The sequence below is a fragment of the Capra hircus genome, chromosome 7 (assembly GCF_001704415.2).
Source record: "Capra hircus breed San Clemente chromosome 7, ASM170441v1, whole genome shotgun sequence".
NCBI lineage: Eukaryota > Metazoa > Chordata > Mammalia > Artiodactyla > Bovidae > Capra > Capra hircus.
The window spans coordinates 38,375,789-38,395,248 of NC_030814.1; the positions used below are offsets into that span (position 1 = coordinate 38,375,789).

General features: G+C 44.7%; 1 protein-coding gene across 2 annotated transcripts in view; it reads left to right on the top strand.

Moving 5' to 3' along the window:
• Positions 1–10,586, top strand: part of ATP10B (ATPase phospholipid transporting 10B (putative)) — a 332,336-nt gene extending 321,750 nt beyond the window's left edge. For both annotated transcript variants that reach the window (XM_018050084.1, XM_013965740.2), the window contains 2 exons: positions 716–903; positions 7,466–10,586. In XM_018050084.1, the coding sequence (XP_017905573.1) occupies positions 716–903; positions 7,466–7,910 (633 nt within the window). In that variant the 3' untranslated portion in view covers positions 7,911–10,586. The remainder of the gene's footprint in view (positions 1–715; positions 904–7,465) is intronic.

Here is a 19,460-nt window from a genome sequence, read left to right on the forward strand (position 1 = left end):
AAACTGTTATAATAACTTGTGTGATTTACAAAGATGATAGAATTTAAATATACAGTAGCAATAAGATATAAATCAGGAAGAAGGTAAACAGAGTTAATTTATTCTAAAGCCCTTGCATAATTTAGGAGGAGGGAAACATATAAACTTTATACTACAGTAAGTTAAGATTGCTTACTGTCATTTATTGAGTAATCACTGAAAGAATAGAAATGAAATACATAACTTTCAAACTAGCAGAGGTGGAAATGAAATTATATGAAATCATCAGTAAGTTTACAAGAGGACAGGAACTGGAAGAAGCATAAAAGAGGCAGGACAGAATGAGATCAGACTACAGAAGACTGCGCTGCTTAGAAATGAATAACTGACAGCCACATGTGGAAGAGATGGATTCATCACACAAGCATAACATTAAGGAAAAAAGACAAAAGTCACACAAAATATAACTTTTTTTAAGATTAAGGAATATCACGAAAATTATCACAAAAGTCAAGGTGATTTAGGGGTGTCTGGAGTATCTGTGTGCAAATTCTGGGTGGTAGCAACATAGGTATTTACTTTATAATAAGCCATTAAATGGCACACTTTTAAAACAGTTTATATGCATGTTGCATTTCCAAAAAAGAAAAGTTTAAAACAAACTTAAAGTAGCATGAGTGCATACCCCCCGATCTAAACCATCCTCTCAGCAGTGTTTTCTTCTTTCCTTCCGCAGACCATCATCCACGGGCTTGTTCTCGCAGGCAGCTTCCTGATGTACTTTGTGGTGTCCCTTGTGTACAATGCCATCTGCGTCACCTGCAACAGCCCCACCAACCCCTACTGGGTGATGGAAGGCCAGCTCTCAGACCCCACGTTCTACCTTGTCTGCTTCCTCACACCGGCCGTGGCTCTTCTCCCAAGGTTTGAGCAGGGGGTGCTGTTCCCTTCCTAGAACTACCCCTCTCCTCCATCAGCCATTCTCATAGCCTAAGAGTCAGGAGTTTGATCCCAGCTGGGAGGCCTGAGGCTCTTGTTCCAAAGGGAGGGAGCTAGGACAGAAAGAACCATAACCTTGGAGGCAGATAGCATGGAATCTGGTCCCAGGTCAGCCACAGAGCAGCAGAGTCGCCGAATCTGGCGTGGCCTCTGTTATGGCACCTGTAAAATGAGGGTACTAATTTCTCCCCTCCTGCCATACAAATCTTGTTGTGTACAAAGAATCATTTTGAAAAGCTCTTGGAGTACTTTGTTCATCAGCCCAGGAGTCTCACTTTCAAATGCCTTCAGGGACAGGTAAGCAACGGGAGCAAGCCAGGTAAAGTACAGGCATCGGGGAAGGAACTTCTAAGCTTCAGCCTATCACTGCCGCAAGGAAAGATCAAGACGAGCGCTTCAGAGCTTTAGATTTTTCCCACAAATTTTAGAACTATCCGAGTTTTAAATACTACTCAAATTTGTTAAAACACACACAGACTCATACACATACATACACCCTATATTAGCCAAATAAATCACTTCCACAAAGTGACAATTTCTAACATTTCTAGTCTGTAGCCTCTACAGTCAGCTTTTCAAAACAAAATGGCAACAACAATGCCTCACATGTCCTTGGAGTTTACTCTTGACACGGGCTTTTCTATCTAGTTCATTATTTTGCTTTTTCAAAATCACCTAAGAAATTAGACAGAGCTGTGGTTGTAGCCCCACTTGTTCATGGGACTGCTGAGGTCCCAAGAGGAACCAGAATGTGTCCACCAGCTCATCACCAATCACAGGGGGAGTCTGTTCTCCCAACTCAGAGGCCAATGTTCTATTCTCCAGCCCACACTCTATAGTCAGAGTATTTGGTGAACTTAATGATGCTGTACCCAAAGGCAAGACCTAGCCCCTCTCCATCCTCAGGATCTTGTCACTGTGAATCTTTGAAATTCAGCTACTTTACCATTATAAGCCATAGTCAAGAGGCCATCGCAACACTGTGGAGAACTTTTCCTAATCCAAAATTAAGCAGGAAGTCATTAGCACACTTTGGTTCCTTTAATGAGTTTGGCAGCATGCTTAACCTAGTTTGGGCTCCCTTTCTTCTTCCTAAGACACCTCAGAACCTTGACATCTGATGCAGGGTTTAGAGGCTGAACATATCAAGATGACAAACACTCCTGTAAACTCAACCGATGGCTGGGTTCTAAGTATACACAGTCTCCCTGCTTGGCCCTTCCTGGTCTCCACAGCCTTATCTCCCTAGTCCCTGCCTCAAACTTTGGGCTCCACATCACCGTGCTTCTTGGACTTCCCTAAAGTCTGCATGCCCTCTCGTCTTCCTGCCTGTGTTCATGCTGACCCTTCTACTCAAAACGTCCTTCCTGTTACCAGACTTCCTCATCCTTTGACATCATTCCAGGTGTGACCAATGCCTGAACCCTTCTGTGACTTCACCTACCACCCTCAAGCCGAAACAGATCATGTGTTCCCGTTACCTGGTTGTATCTGTCACTACCTTTATCCCACGTATTATCTGTTTTATCTGTTTGTCATGAACTCCTAGAAAGAAGTATCCTCCTTGTTATCATTATATAACCCACAGTTAGCATAGTTCTCATCACAAAGGCTGCCCTCGGAGATAAATGAGAAAAAAAAGATGCTAAAGAAACAGAAAGATGAATAAAATAGGGCTCTTTCTCTCAAGAAGTCTACCATCCAGTAGACAGCTCAGACATATAATACAGGTAAGAGTGAGCAGCACTAATCAAGGGCCCTGAGACTGAAGACTGGGAGGCAAGGAAGCACAAGCCTCAGAGGACATATTTCCCACCCCGCCTTGGGAGACAGATCCTGGGAAAGACCTTGAAGGTCCTGCCCTTGTTGGAAAAGGATATCAGGTGTCTGTGTTAAATGCTTTCATGCACACTTTTGGGGTTAAATATGGCTGTGATCACCTCTGACCAAGGACTGACCTCTTCTGTTCGGTGTCTTATTTGGGGTAGAGGAAGAGTTCATCGTCTACAAAGAGTTCTGGTTCTTTGTCTTATTCTTGGTTAGACGACACGCTTGTAGCCAGAGGCTACCAGCTTGATAAGGATGGTTGAAAAGCACCGACATTCTTGGAAAAGACAAACACTCACCATTATATCTTGTTGAACAGATGAGGGACAAGCTAGGGAAAGTTAGCAAATATTTTCTTGCCAGTTACCATTGCATGCAAATTAAATCTCTGCTTATTCTAGATCATCATAAACTTGAATTCCGTCTTAATTCTGTTTACTAAAAAAGGCAAAGAGATTTCCTTTGACAGAGAAAGGATTATTTTAATAGCTCCAAGGACTGTTAACTTATAACCTTGGAACGATTAATTTTTGTTACAGAAATCTACATGGCAGAATGTTTGCTGTAAAAAACTATTTGTTCACTTAAAGATGCAAGCTGTGTTTATAATAAGATTGATTTCACTCACCAAGCCTGTGATAATTAGCCAGTAACCATGACCTCACTAATTGTAGTCTAATTAATTCAACCAGTATAAAGGAACTGTATGATTCTCTTAAACTGAGAGCAAACTTCTTTTGTTTTATCTGTAAAATTACTAACACACAAACTTTAAAACACAATGCAGCATAATTAGCTACACTAGGCCCCAACAGTCCTTGTACACTTCATTTGGCTTCAGTAACACAACTCTCTCTTGGTTTTTCTCCTACCTCTTGTTTCCTCTGCTGGTTCAAAGATGACATGGTGTACGTCCTAGGTTCTTTTGTCTTCTAACTTTAGTTCTTTCCATAAACACAGCAACCATTATTGTGAAGTTAAATGTCATTTTTCACAGATGTATCTCTAATATAAACTCCCCGCCCAGATCTTTCTCCAGAATCCCAGATACATCCTTCTAGCTAACTGTGCCTCACCAGCACTGGAAAGGCCACATCTGAGAAAAGTGGCAGGCCTCTATAACTTAATTCCTGATCCACCTTCTATCACCATCATCCTCCCAGAAACATGGCTCTCTTCCAAGTTCCTTCCATCCACTGTTACCCATTGAGGATCAAGGCAGGCCCATGAGAATTATCCTTGACACCACCCACCACCACATGGCCCTCTCTTATCCATTGCCAAGACCTGATAGTTTGATCTTGTTAAATAGAATCCATCTGCTATTTCCATTTCTACAGCCACCATCATAGTGAATGAAAGTGAAGTCGCTCAGTTGTGTCCGATTCTTTGCGACCCCATGGACTGTAGCCTACCAGGCTCCTCGGTCCATGGGATTCTCCAGGCAAGAATGCTGGAGTGGGTTGCCATTTCCTTCTCCATGGGATCTTCCTGACCCAGGGATTGAACCCAGGTGTCCCACAATGCAGGCTGATGCTTTAACCTCTGAGCCACCAGGGAAGCTACCACCATAGATAGGTTATAATTCTTTCATTCCAAATCATTTCAATAGTCTCCTATTGGGTTTACTCCAATCCATCATCATTGTGTCAAAGCGTGATCATGTCATGTTTGTAACTTCCCAAGGGCTTGCCAAGGTCTTTACAATAATGTACAAAACCCAAGACATTCCCCATGGTCCTTGCTTGCTCTGGCCTTACCGACACCTGTGACCTCTCACCGCACTCCTACCCTCAGTCTCCACATGGCAGCTATCGTGCCCGGAATCTGGCTCTCACCCCCTCTTTGCCTGGCTCCCTCCTGTGCATCCCTCAGCCCTCAGCTTTATTGTTTCCTCCTCAAGGAAGGTCTCTAAATCAGATCGTGTGTGTGACACACTCACTGTTCCCGTGGCTTCTAACTCTGGTTCCTGTGCTTTCTGACAGCTAGAATCCTGTCAGTCTGGTTCACAGCTTAATCCCTTGGGGCTTGGCCCATTGTAAGAACTTGACAGTTATTTGTTCACTCAATGCACAGAGAAGGAAATTTGTAGCTTGGGGGAAATGTTTAAACTGTGGAAATTCTAGTTTGCGGGCAAAAGTTGAGTCTTTCCTGAGAAACATAGGCATGGCCACCTGTACTGCCTCCCTGAGTGAGATGGGAAAGAGTGAGGGAAAGTTTCTGATTCCATAGGATCTATTGTGGTCTTCAGAAACCCCTGCTCACATTGAGGTCATCCAGAATCTTTTAGACATAATAGAAGGATAAGAGCGTCTCTGCTTGTAGTAGGTTTAAAAAAAATTAAGGATTATTTTTGGAAAAGACCTTAGATGTCCTCTGGACCAGTTGGATTACTTTTTATTTTTTAATTGAACTATAATTGCATTCAGTTCAGTTCATTCTCTCAGCCATGAACTGATGGGACCAGATGACATGATCTTAGTTTTCTGAATGTTGAGCTTTAAGCCAACTTTTTCACTCCCCTCTTTCACTTTCATCAAGAGGCTCTTTAGTTCTTCTTCACTTTCTGCCATAAGGGTGGTGTCATCTGCATATCTGACGTTATTGATATTTCTCCCGGCAACCTTGATTCCAGCTTGTGCTTCATCCAGCCCAGCGTTTCTCATGATGTACTCTGCATAGAAGTTAAATAAGCAGGGTGACAATATACAGCCTTGACGCACTCCTTTTCCTTTTTGGAACCAGTCTGTTGTTCCATGTCCAGTTCTAACTGTTGCTTCCTGACCTGCATACAGATTTCTCAAGAGGCAGGTCAGGTGGTCTGGTATTCCCATCTCTTTCAGAATTTTCCACAGTTTATTGTGATCCACACAGTCAAAGGCTTTGGCATAGTCAATAAAGCAGAAGTAGATGTTTTTCTGGAACTCTCTTGCTTTTTCCATGATCCAGCAGATGTTGGCAATTTGATCTGTGGTTCCTCTGCCTTTTCTAAAACCAGCTTAAACATCTGGAAGTTCACAGTTCACGTACTGCTGAAGTCTGGCTTGGAGAATTTTGAGCATTACTTTACTAGCATGTGAGATGAGTGCAATTGTGCAGTAGTTTGAGCATTCCTTGCCTTTCTTTAGGATTGGAATGAAAACTGACCTTTTCCAGTCCTGTGGCCACTGCTGAGTTTTCCAAATTTGCTGGCATATTGAGTGTAGCACTTTCACAACACCACCTTTTATGATTTGAAATAGTTCAACTGGAATTCCATCACCTCCACTAGCTTTGTTCATAGTGATGCTTCCTAAGGCCCACTTGACTTCACATTCCAGGATGTCTGGCTCTAGATGAGTGATCACACCGTCATGATTATCTGGGTCATGAAGATCTTTTTTGTACAGTTCTGTGTATTCTTGCCACCTCTTCTTAATATCTTCTACTTCTGTTAGGTCCATACCATTTCTGTCCTTTATTGAACCCATCTTTGCATGAAATATTCCCTTGGTATCTCTAATTTCCTTGAAGAGATCTCTAGTCTTTCCCATTCTATTGTTTTCCTCTATTTCTTTGCATTGATCACTGAAGAAAACTTTCTTATCTCTCCTTGCTATTCTTTGCAACTCTGCATTCACATGGGTATATCTGTCCTTTTCTCCTTTGCTTTTTTCTTCTCTTTTCACAGCTGTTTGTAAGGCCTCCTCAGACAGCCATTTTGCTTTTTTGCATTTGTTTTTCTTGGGGATGGTCTTGATCCCTGTCTCCTGTACAATGTCACAAACCTCCATCCATAGTTCATCAGGTACTTTGTCTAACAGATCTAATCCCTTGAATCTATTTGTCACTTCTACTGTATAATCGTAAGGGATTTGATTTAGGTCATACCTGAATGGGTCTAGTGGTTTTCCCTACTTTCTTCAATTTAAGTCTGAATTTGGCAGTAAGGAGTTCATGATCTGAGCCACATATAGAGACTTCTATTCCAGAGTCCACTACAGGCAGCTTGGCAGGAGAGAGGAACCATGAGTTAACCATCAGGGAGATCTGTCAACTTCTCAGGAGACCTTAGGAAATCCAGCTCATCATTTGGGGCCTCGATGGTATTGTCATCTAGCAAATAGTGATAATGTACTGATGCTGTGAAGTTGGCATAGCCCATGGATTCAAGAAAAGAATATGTATTGGGAAACTACTTAAAAATTATTAAGTTCCGCAAAGATTTGACACTTCAAAGCAAATAAATTTGCCTAAATTAGAACAGCCCAGAAATAGAATGGCCACATGCATTGTAGGTGAGAGGAAAGCATCAGAATCCAGGGCACTGGGTCCTGACCACACCTCGACCACTGTATGGCTCTGGACAAATCATTCAGTCTCTTAATGCCTCCAGTTCCATGTCTGTACATAGTAGGAAACAAAAGTACCAACTGTTTTTGATTTGGGGGAGAATAACATGAGTTATGTATACAGTACATAACAAATGTTTGCTGTTACATTTTGTTGCTGAACTCCCCCAGTATCAGAAGTGCCTGGACATAGATTTGATCCATCAGTTAACAGAGCAGCAAAGGGGATCCTCTGCTGGGTGGGGACTTGGATTCTAAGGGTCCTTTCAATGCTGAAATTCGAGACATCAGAAGTCACAAAATATCTTTATTCTGTTATTTCCCACCAGGTACTTTTTCCTGACTCTTCAAGGGGCATATGGGAAGTCTCCAATCCTAAGAGCTCAGAAAATTGACAGACTCCCTGTGGACAAAAGAGAGCTGGAAATCCAGAGCTGGAGAAGCCATCAGAGGCCGGCCACCATCCCTGGAGAGGCCCATCCCACCAACCGTTTGGGGTCACCTGCCTCAGGTCAGAGCTTCAGAAGCAGCACCCCAAAGAATTTGAGCCCTGCCGAGCGGAGGTACAAGGAGGACTGGGTACTGCCTGGAGAAAGATGCAGTAGAGACCACACAAGGGACGACCCATACTCAGGGGACTCCTGGGCTAAATTCTCATCTGGGGAGCACCTGCTCTTGGAGCCTAGTAGGATGATGGCATCCGGACAGACTAACTCGAACCGGCCCTTCAGCCGGGGCAGCCACCGCCGATCCCAGAGCTCACTGACCATATGAGGGGCCTACAGACATCTGTATACACTCAGAGGAGGCCACCTGATCAGTGGCTTAATTAACCGTGACTCTTCCTCAAGGAGGAAAGAATGTGCCAGTCTTACTCTCTTCTCCCCACCCTTAGAGGACGTGCTGGCCCAAGGAGTTTAACAAAAAAGAACTGGAAATCAGTCAACCTCTAGTTTTGTCCTGCTGCCAGGCAGCACATCTTGTAAATGGTTTTTTATAAGGAGATTATATTTCTATTGCATTGAGTTTTTTCATTCTTTAGCCTGGAGAGATTCTCTGACCCTCTGGATAATGACAGCCTACGAACCAATGCAACTGGGTTGCATCAGATTCCAAGATGCCAAGAAGTGTCTTGACCCAGCTGATCTCTCAAGATCTGGAAGTTTCTGGCCTTCTCAAACCATCACCTTGTCCCTTAGTGCCAAGAGTCCAAGTTTCAGAAGAGTCTCATACACACAAGTGCCTCATTTCAAGAGTATCACAGGAACGGTCATGTCAGGGTTAACATCTCTTCCATCCTCAGAGTTGGGTCTGCTCTAAGCCAAAGAAAAGGACATCTGAAGATTACAACCAGATTTGAACTCGGAGCCACAGACACTTCCAAAGGTGGTAAGGCCACAGCTAGTGTAGGAGCAGCAAGAAAACAAGCACGTGAAAGTGAACAGGGGCACTGGTAACCCCATGCTTTAGCTAATAGGCCACGTGTCCCACGGTCTGGGGAATCCACCCAGAGGACATAGGCAGCACTCTTCTTTAAGATATGTATTTTATTTATTTTTAAATAAAAGTAGAAATATCCCCAAGTTCTCCAAAGTCTGCCTTACACCATTTCCCTTTAAGGAAAAACCTATATTAGTACCGATTGTTGTAACCAAAAGAAATCCAAAGAGAATTTTTCCTCTTACCAAAACAAAGGCAAAAAGAGCATTCAGCATTCATTTTGCAGCCAGTGGTTAGAGGTGCAGGCTACCTCTACCCAAGCATTCAGTGGCGCTGCCAACCTCCTTCCCTGGGAACTGCATAGCACCTCAGAATCAAACTGCCATAGCTTTGAACTCTGTCTGAGCATCTGTGCCTTATCTCAATTTATTTTGTACATCTGTTAGCAAGATATATCCTAAGGTAACTGCTTCTTTGTTTATACCATTTCAGCTTATGAAATTTTTCATAGTAACGCTCTACTTTCAGACTGCAGGGGAAACCTGTACCCATCCTCATTCTGCTCTCAGAAAAAGGCAAACTCCAAGATCAAACTTTTGCACAGCTGAACCCAGAGTAGACAACCCAGATGAGAGAGCAACTCTGAGCCCAAACAACAGCATCTGAAAGAGTAGAACCAATGTTAAACCCCATTCATCCAGAACATCACGGGCTTCAGCTGAACAAGGGAGAGCCAGGGGAAGTCTCACTTCACAGGAAAAAGAAGAACTACATAGACGACTTGTATGGAAAACAGTGTTGGGATAAAAGAATGGATGATAATATTCTAATGCATTGTCAAGAGAAGCAAGCTCTACAATGGGCAAGGATAGCCTGTCCAAGGATAGCCCAGCCTTTTAAGGTGAGTACTCGCCTTAAGGTGGTACCTAGATACTGAGCAAAAAGTATTGATACAAGGGTGGAAACAATTGTGGCAAGTCACAGCCACCCCATGAATTGACGTCACTTGAACAACTTCTTAGCAAAAGCACCCAAAAAGAGCTCAGCAATCAAGCCAACAGATGGCAGAGTGAGCTGGTCTCCTGACCATCCTGCTGGCAAACCTTAACTGGAAGGGCCATTTGGGGCATCATCCTGAGTCAATACACTGGATCTCTCTCACTGACTTTGCCACATAATGGCGCCAGCTCTGGCCAGCTGGTGGGGCTTCAGGGGAATCCTTCATGAGGACGGCTCAAGGAGGAGCAGGTGAATGTATCAGGCAAAGCAGTAATAATATAAATTGTCCCAAGTGAGGGGACTGAGCCAAAGCTTGGATCTCAGGATCCTTGCTTTTCCTTTATGATTCCTGTCTACTCCTGAAAGCCAGATGAGACAGGTGGGACATTTCAGAAAAGCACAGAGTAGTGAAAAGAGCGCTGCCCTCAGGAGATGGAGATGCGAGCCTTTTCTCTGCCCCATATTCTCTAGGGGCCAGGAGCATTGACGGGGCATGCTTCCCCTGTCCTGCCTCCCAGACTCGGCGTAAGGATCAAGTGAAAATTCCATGGGGTTGTTCAAACCCTTTGAAAGCTGTGATATCCTTGATAATAACACAGGGATTTTTATTTGAGAGCTAAGAGGAAGAAAAATCATGGAGAAAAGTTGAGAAAACAGCACCTGTACATAAATGCCAATGCACACCTGACACTCTCATCCTGCTCGCTCTCTTGCATAACTAAGCATCCCAGTTTGCCTGGGCTTTTCCGTTTTAGCACTGAAGGCCCCACAGCCTGGGAAATTCCTCAGTCCTGGGCCGACCAGGCCAACTGGTCACCTACTCTTACCCTTTTTTGTGAAGCAAACCAACTGTGTCCGTCCAAGTGCCATCTTAGGGGAAAAGGTTATAACAACTATTTCTCTGTAACATAATGCTAATGATTGTAATTAATACATTTTTATACATTCATGACCTTTTACAGATTGACTGGGAATATATTATCCTTTATTAAAAGAAAAAATAAACATGGTTTCCCATCATTGCCTACAGTCTGAGTACTACTGCCCCTCCATCTTTCTTGACATCCACTCATTCATCCATCCATTTATTGATCCAGTAAACCTCTGTTAAGCCCCTACTAGATGCCTGACAATGCGCTTGGGGTTGTGAGAAACCCATCTCTTTCCTAAAGATGCCCATATCCTTGTTGGACATAGGGTATCAGGAAGATAATTGATCCAACAAAGACTGTGACACAAACCTAAACAGCTGTAAGAATTAGAAGCAGTATACACAATCCTGCCGCCCCCCCACCCCAACCTCTGAAACTCCAACCTGGATCATCTCCTCTTCCTGGAAGCCTGACACCAACCTCAAACTCATACTGATTAGGTGCCTCTTTTCACCCATTCATTGAACAAACACCAAGTGAGTTTCCACTGTACACAGCAGTGTGGTGGGTAGCAAGCATACAGGCCCAGCCCCTGCCCTCAAGGGATTTAGTCTAGAAGGGGACCCAGACAATATTCAAGGAATCAATAAATATGATAATGACGCACAATGAAATGAAACAAGAATGGAAAGGATGGGAGGCAGGAGGTCTCGGGGTAACCAGAGAAGGCTTTTTCAAGGAGGAGACCCTAACCATGAAAACAAGGTACCAGGGAAGGACCATTCTGAATGGAGAGAATTAAGTATGAAAGCCCTGAAAAAGGTGCAGTTTGATATATAATAAAGGAGGAGGAAGGAGCAGGGGAAGGAAGAGGGAGAAGAAGAGGAGGAGGAAGAAGAGAAAGGAGGTCACTGGGACTAGAACCCAGAAAGCAAGAGGAAGTGCCCCATGATGTTGATGGTAACAACAGTATTCACATATTGTGTGCTAGGCGCAGATCTAAGTGCATATTATCACGTAAACCTCACTGCAACCCTTCAACGTAGATACAGCAATCCCCCCTTACTCAAGGGGATTATATTCTAAGACCTGCAGTAGATGCCTGAAGCCACATATAACAGTGAAATATAAATATATATTTATTATATATATATATATATATATATAATATAAATACACACACACACACACACTTTCCTGGTGGCACAGCTGGTAAAGAATCCGCCTGCAATGCGGGAGACTTGGGTTCAATCTTGGGTTGGGAAGATCCCCTGGAGAAGGGAAAGGCTGCCCACTCCAGTATTCTGGCCTGGAGAATTCCATGGACTATATAGTCCATGGGGTCATAAAGAGTCAGACACGGCTGAGTGACTTTCAGTTTCACTTTGTACATACACACACAATGTTTTTACCTATACACACTTACCTATGATAAAATGTATAAATCAGGTTCAATAAGAGAATATCCAGATTGCTGGCATCACTACTGGTGTGTGCTAAAGCCATTATTAAGTAAAGTAAGGGTGACTTTGGCCACAAGCACTGTGATACTGCGACCACTGATCTGAAAACCAAGACCAGAGCATGCTGAGCAGTGGGGTTGCACATGCTATGTGGACATGCTGGACAAAGAGATGATTCATGTCCCAGTGGGAGGTATAAGATTTCATCAAACCACTCACAAAAGCATGCAATTTAAAACTTATAAGTTATTTCTAGAATTTTCTAGTATTTTTGGACCAAGATTGACGACAGGAAACTGAAACTATGGACAGGAAAATCATGGATAGGGAGAGGCTACTGCGCTGTTCTCTCCTATTTCAATCAGCTTCTGCAACATAACCACCCCAAAACTGACTCACATACGATGCTGCAAGTGGGCAATTTGGGCTGGGTGGCTGGGGTCTCCTTCCTCACTGCCTCACATCCTCAGTGACATCAGCCAGCCTTGTTGCCCGGCAACAATGTCCTGAAAGAACAGAAACCACAAAGAACTTGGCTCAGAACTCACCAGAGTAGTTGGAAAGATCACCCAGCAGAACTTTCCATTCTGCACAGAGAGCCCCCGAAAGAAATCAATCACACAGGAGTGAATTCTTCCAGGTAGCCAGCAAACCGATCCCCAAGGCATCTGGGATGGGTTCCCTGGATGAAGGAGATGGGACTGGGATCTGCGGTGGCCCCCCAGGCAGCCAGGCCTCAGGAGGGCCTCAGGAGAGGAGAGCGCTCAGCCAGAACTCCAGGCCGCCCACACTGAGGATTCAAACATTTTCAGATAGAAGCTAGACGGGAGCCTTTCTGTTCCAAGGCGTGCTGGTGCCACCTAGCATCTAGCGTTGGCGGAGGAGCTGCTGCACCTGAGGCACGGCTGCATTCCTCAGGAATAACAGGACCTGGGGGAGCTGAGCCGGAAGTCAGAGGACAGACCTACCACTCCAGCTCTGCCCACAGTTTCTGCTGTGACTCTGGACAAAGCTTTCTCAAGTTTCAACCTCAAAGTGAGGTTCGCTCAGACTACCCAAACGCTCAGGACAGGAACTGGACTGGTTCCAACATCCTGTGATTCTAAAAACTACTTTGGGGAGGCTGGTTACAGTAAGGGAAGGACCCCTGGTAAATCAATTTACTACTAGTGAAGTTGTTTGAGTCTTGTGCGTGTGCAACACACACACACACACACACGAAGATACCACAGGGAGGCAGTCTGTGATCTTCTCTGATGCAATCCCAGGGCTTGGCACATGGCAGAGCCCAGCAATATGGTAACTCTTGCTGTTGAGGAAAATCACAGATGGGGGCTGGTCTCGGGGTGAGTGTCAAAGCAGGAGGGCAGCAACCATTTGGGACAATAATGGATACCCTAAGCCTCACTGAGGCCCCAGGTTGCCTTTCTCAGCTAAGTAGGTACTAAAGACTTGCAAACACCCAAGGAAGGGGCAGGGCAGCGCCATTTCAGCTGTCAAGAGGGAGCCCGAGGCAGGACGCCTCTCCTCACTGCTGTCAGCTCACTCCAAGTGCTAACGGATGGACAGAAAGGAGCTTCACTCTCCTGGAACTTCCATCAGTACCTCCATGCTTCTCCATAAACACAACTGCTTACTATATAAAACAAAACACCAGACAAGCTCCAGTACCATGTGCACCACTGCCCCATGCCCCTCCTCTGCCCACATTTAAACAGCCACCAGCTCTCCCCTGACTCTCAGGCTGCAAGAGGAGCCAGCTCCTTGCAGGTCAGGCTTGGGGAAAGGTGATCTCAGGCATGTGAGGGATGCTGACCTGGGAGGCACCAGGGAGGCACCTCAGAGCCTTCTTCAGATCCCAGTGCAACAAACGGAGACTGCCTGACAGACACTTGACTCAACTTTGAGGAAAAGTGATTTTTCTTCCGTGTCATGAGCCCTTCCTATCCCAGCTCACCTATGTTCCCACACGATAAGGTGGGAGAGATTCCTGTAGATGCGGATGACAAAACTCAGATGATTGATAAGTGGCTCTCCCCAGGGTCACCCCATAATTTGGAGTTAGAACAGAGACTGGAATTGGGGTTTCCATTCTGAAGGAGATCAGCCCTGGGATTTCTTTGAAAGGAATGATGCTAAAGCTGAAGCTCCAGCACTTTGGCCACCTCATGCAAAGAGCTGACTCATTGGAAAAGACTCTGATGCTGGGAGGGATTGGGAGCAGGAGGAGTAGGGGACGACAGAGGAAGAGATGGCTGGATGGCATCATGGACTCAATAGACGTGAGTCTGAGTGAACTCCGGGAGATGGTGATGGACAGGAAGGCCTGGCGTGCTGCGATTCATGGGATCGCAAAGAGTCGGACACGACTAAGCGACTGAACTGAACTGAACTGACACTCCCCAAGGAGGACTCTTCAACCAACAGCAAGAGATTAACTGGCAGTCCTTTCCAGGACTGCTTGGACATTTAAAAAAGAGAAGAGTAACCCTAAAGGGTAAAATTTTAAAAAATCAGACCACACAGCAGGTGAGCCAGCCTAGATCCGTTTGACTACGGAATCAGTCCAGAACTCTCCATATCACTGTGTTTGTGAAAGGGCAGCCTGGGGTGAAGGATGGGCCTCTTCCAGTGAGAAGGCACCTCTGAGTTCTCTGGTCCTCTGAAGCCCCGCCAACTGCAGCTTCTGAGCCTCAAATCTTGCCTTTAAAAGAACTCACATTCTCCTCCCCATCCCCTCAATACACACACAAAGTAGCATTTGTCCCTTTTACTGGATGCAAAAGACAAAAGTGTAAAGAGAAGTGCACGTTTGCTTTCCCCATTTGTAACAGATTAGCAGGACTTCCCTTGTGGTCCAGTGGTTAAGAATCTGCCTTCCACTGCAGGGGATGAGGGTTTGACCCCTGGTTGGGGGAACTAAGATGCCACATGCCTCAGGGCAAATAAGCCTGCACACCACAACTGCTGAGCTTGCATGGCTAAGCCTGCAACACCGCAACTCTGCTCTGGAGCCTGCTGCCATGTGCCACAACGGAAGAGCCCACACACCGCAACGAGGATCGCACACACCACAACCAAGACCCAACGCAGCAAATAAATACATAAATATTTACAAAGACTATCAGGGAGACTGAGCTTTCAAGAAGAGAGTACAGGGAACTTAACGCTTGCTAGGTTTCTAGCAAAGTCGTCCTCTTTTTAAAGAGCACGGAACCAGAGAGGGATACAAGGCCGAAAGAAGAAACGTGAACTTGCTAGAGGTTGAGAGTCACCTCTGCTGCCCTCAATTGCCCCTGGTGGCTGGAGTACAGTGACTAGAAGATCTGTTCCATGTTGAAAATGGACCTCTCAGGTAACCGTGTACCCTCAATGGGTGATTTACCAAATGGGTCCATGGGGCCCTTCCACCCAGGTCCTCAGGTCACCCTCCTAGCCTCACCATCCATCAATCGGCTCAGGATAAATCGGAGGATGTCATTCAGACCACAGTATTAATGAACATCATGACCTAATGTGAGATCCCGTCTTGTTAATTCATCTATTTTAACAGCAGTTTGGGGTTAAAACAGAAGAAGCAACAGACCCAGGAGTTCTTCATGCAGGGTGGTAAGGCACAGGGGGAGATGAATACCTTTGGCCAAGAGGCTGTTTCTTTAAAAGACCCTTACATCAACCCTTGCCTACACATCAGACAGCTCTTGTAAAATAGGACAAGTGGAATATATACCCTTTTTCTTTTTGTTCCCTGCAGATAACAAATTGGCTTTCTTGTCCCATTTTAAAGGTGGATAAACTGAGGCTTTCCCCAAAGTCAACAGGCAATTATGTGGCCAAGAGCCAAGATTCAAACCCAAGACGCCCAATTCCAGGGCCCAAAATGTTAACCTCTAGGCTACATTCCTTCTACAACCCACTGCAAACGCCCTGAATGAATTTAGAGACAAGAGATCTGGTTCTGAAAACTACAAGTTTCTTACTGGGAAACTTTCTTTCCTCTTATTCTCTGTGTATGAAATAAAGAGGTTGGCCAGGAGATATCTCAGGTCTTTACATATTTCCAAATAGGTGATTCTCTTCTGGAAGAACATGTACTCATTTGACTCCTGAATGCTCTTGAAGCTTTCACTCAAGCTATCAATAAGAAATCTTTTTTTGAGTTGATGTGTTTGAAACCAGGCCAATCAGCTCTTCAAAAGGATAATTAAAGGGCTTCCCTTGTGGCTCAGTGGTAAGGAATCCACCTGCCAAAGTAGGGGACTTGGGTTTGATCCCTGGTCCAGGAAGACCCCACGTGCCTCAGAGCAACTAAGCCCATGAGCCACAACTTCTGAGTCTGTGATCAGGAATCTGGGAGTGTAGTGACTGAAGCCCACAAGACTAGAGACTGTGTTCCACAACAAAAGAAGCCACCACAATGAAAGACTGAAACCTCAACTAGAGAAAAAGTCCACACAGCAGTGAAGACCCAGCACAGGCAAAAATAAATTAATTAATTAAATTATTTTTTTAATGGATTGAAAACCTACTGACTAGCTAAGTATTAGCAAACCACAAACATAGTTGGAAGGTGGGGGACAGGGAAAGTAAGCAGGTGGCAGGGAAGGAATCTGAAGGATAAGATACTAAAGTCTTTGACTATGGATCACAACAAACTGGAAAATTCTGAAAGAGATGGGAATACTAGACCACCTGACCTGCCTCCTGAGAAACCTGTATTCACGTCAATAAACAGCTAGAACCAGACATGGAACAATGGACTGGTTCAAAATTGGAAAAGGAGTACATCAAGGCTGTATATTGTCACCCTGCTTATTTAACTTATATGCAGAGTACATCATCCAAAATGCCAGGCTGAATGAAGCACAAGCTAGAATCAAGATTGCTGGAAGAAATATCAATAACCTCAGATATACAGATGATACCACCCTTATGGCAGAAAGCAAAGAACTAAAGAGCCTCTTGATGAAGAGGAGAGTGAAAAAGCTGGCTTAAAACTACTCAACATTCAAAAAACTAAGATCATAGCACCTGGTCTCATCACTTTATGGCAAATAGATGGAGAAACAATGGAAATAGTGAAAGACTTGGGCTCCAAAATCACTGCAGATCATGACTGCAGCCATAAAATGAAAATACATTTGCTCCTTGGAAGAAAAGCTATGACAAATCTACACAGCAAATTAAAAATCAGAGACACTACTTTGCCAACAAAGGTTCATATAGTCAAAGCTATGGTTTTTCCAGTAGTCATGTACAAATGTGAGAGTTGAACCATAAAGAAGGCTGAGCGCTGAAGAATTTATTCTTTTGAACTGTGGTGTTGAAGGCTCTTGAAAGTCCCTTGGACTGTAAGGAGATCAAACCAGTCAATCCTGAATATTCATTGGAAGGACTGATGCTGAAGCTGAAACTCCAATACTTTGGCCACCTGATGCGAAGAACTGACTCATTGGAAAAGACCCTGGTGCTGGGAAAGATCAAAGGCAGGAAGAAAAGGGGTCGACAGGATGAGATGGTTGGATGGCATCACCAAATCAATGGACATGAGTTTGAGGAAGCTCTGGGAGATGGTGAAGGACAGGGAAGGCTGTCATGCCACAGTCCATGGGGTCACAAAAAGTTACACACAACTGAGCGACTGAACAACAAAGGAGATAAGAAAGAGCTATGTGCTCAATTTATGCCCCAACTCCTGAGCTAGGCATTCACTGTGCCCCCATTGCCTGCCCATGACCTTCCTCACCAAGCTCAGAGCCTGCGACTGAGGCAAACAGGTTTCTTGCCATCCTAAACACCCTCTGTGCCTTTGGCCAGGCCACATTCTCTACCTAGAACACCTGCTCAAAACCCAAAGTTCAAATTCAGATCCCTCAACCACTTCTTCCATAAAGATTTCCCTAGTCATGGCACTTTTAAATCTCTTTGCATACCACTTACAGAACTCAATACAGACTCACCTCTAGGTTCTCAAGGTTTTCTTTTTTCTTTTTCCAATCATTCCTGACAGAATATCTGAGCCTGATAGCAGAGGTCATGAAGGATTCAACTTTAGGTCATTCTAGGGTCAGTGACAGTAGCAGACTAGCTCATAAGAATGTTCTACCTCCTAATCCTGACTATAAATCTAGGATGCAGAGAGAGAGGGAGTATTTCTTCTGCCTCTCCCATACCATGAGGTCTCTGTCTTGTCTTCCCACTCTTGCTTTCCCTATAGGTAAAGACCAGAGGATGATCCAAACGTCAAAGTGCCAGACAAATCAGTGGTTCTTGAGGGCCTATGTCCTAAAGGAGATACAGTCTCTCTCTTGCATTTCCTCCTTCCATGAGATCAGCCAGCACACTAAATTGAGGCTTACCTCATGGAGAAAGCCAACCTCTCATTTGTTCCCTTTTCTTTCTCCTACTTTGGCTCACGGGGCTCAGTTATAAATAAGTTATCCTTGTTCCCATCCTGCTAATGCTCCTCGTGGCACTAGACTAGGAGAGCAGAGTAAGGGAATTGGGAAGTGGAGGCCCACGAAGGGTAGAAGTGATTGCCCATGTGGGATGCAGGCATTCCTGATTTCTATGTCCATTATACCAAAATACCCAACTTAATTTGTATTTGTATTCCCATTTTATAGATAAACAAACTGAGGCTCAGAAAAGTTAAGCCGTCTCCCCAAAGATGCACTGTTAACAAGAGACTCAACTAAGTATTCCAAACCCAGATCAGATTCCCAGTGCACTGTAATTAATAACCAAGATAACCTGGTCTCTGGGAATGTGACATGCAGGGCATATGATTTTCCAGAACACTCCTGTCTCACAAACTCCCTCAGAGTCTCAGGTTGTACCTCCAGCTACTTAAACTTTCCAGCCTCCTCCCCTTCCAGTTCCTCCACAGGCACCCCGTCCAAACACTGACACAGAGCCTAGGAGAAGAACTGGCTGCCACGCTGCCACTGGCCCCACTCTAATTATAGCTAAACAGCCTGCACCAAGCCTGTAGACAAACCATACCAGAGGCTCATCAATCTCTGCCCTAGCTAGCTCCCACCATGGGCACGTTCACACTACTGTGCCCAAAGGGGCCCTACCTGAACCCCTGATGTGGGAGGAATGCACCCAGCCCCGTCTCACTACTTATTTTTAATTAGAAGTTCTATTAAAACCACTACAGCAATGAGGTGCACCCCAGGCTACACACTTCAGAACAATTAGCACACCCCTTGGTGGCTAAAATGGCCTCAGTCCTGGTCCGGGCAACCTAATTGCACCAATACATACAGCCTACCAGGAGGCTCCCAATTTAAGTGGAAGAAACAATTAGCTACACAATCTATGGGGCAGTTAGAGCTGTAGGAAATTCTTCAGTATACATAATTTAAAAGTTTACCGGGGTGGGATGAGATATATGGACATTATCTATTGCCTATGGCTCAGTCAGCAAACCTCTATCCCCCATGCCATTAATACTGTGTGCGTTGGGGTGGAGGCGGGAGGGAGGCTAAGACACCTGGTGCATTAAAGGGACCTGTTATATTGGGTTGGCCAAAAAGTTCATT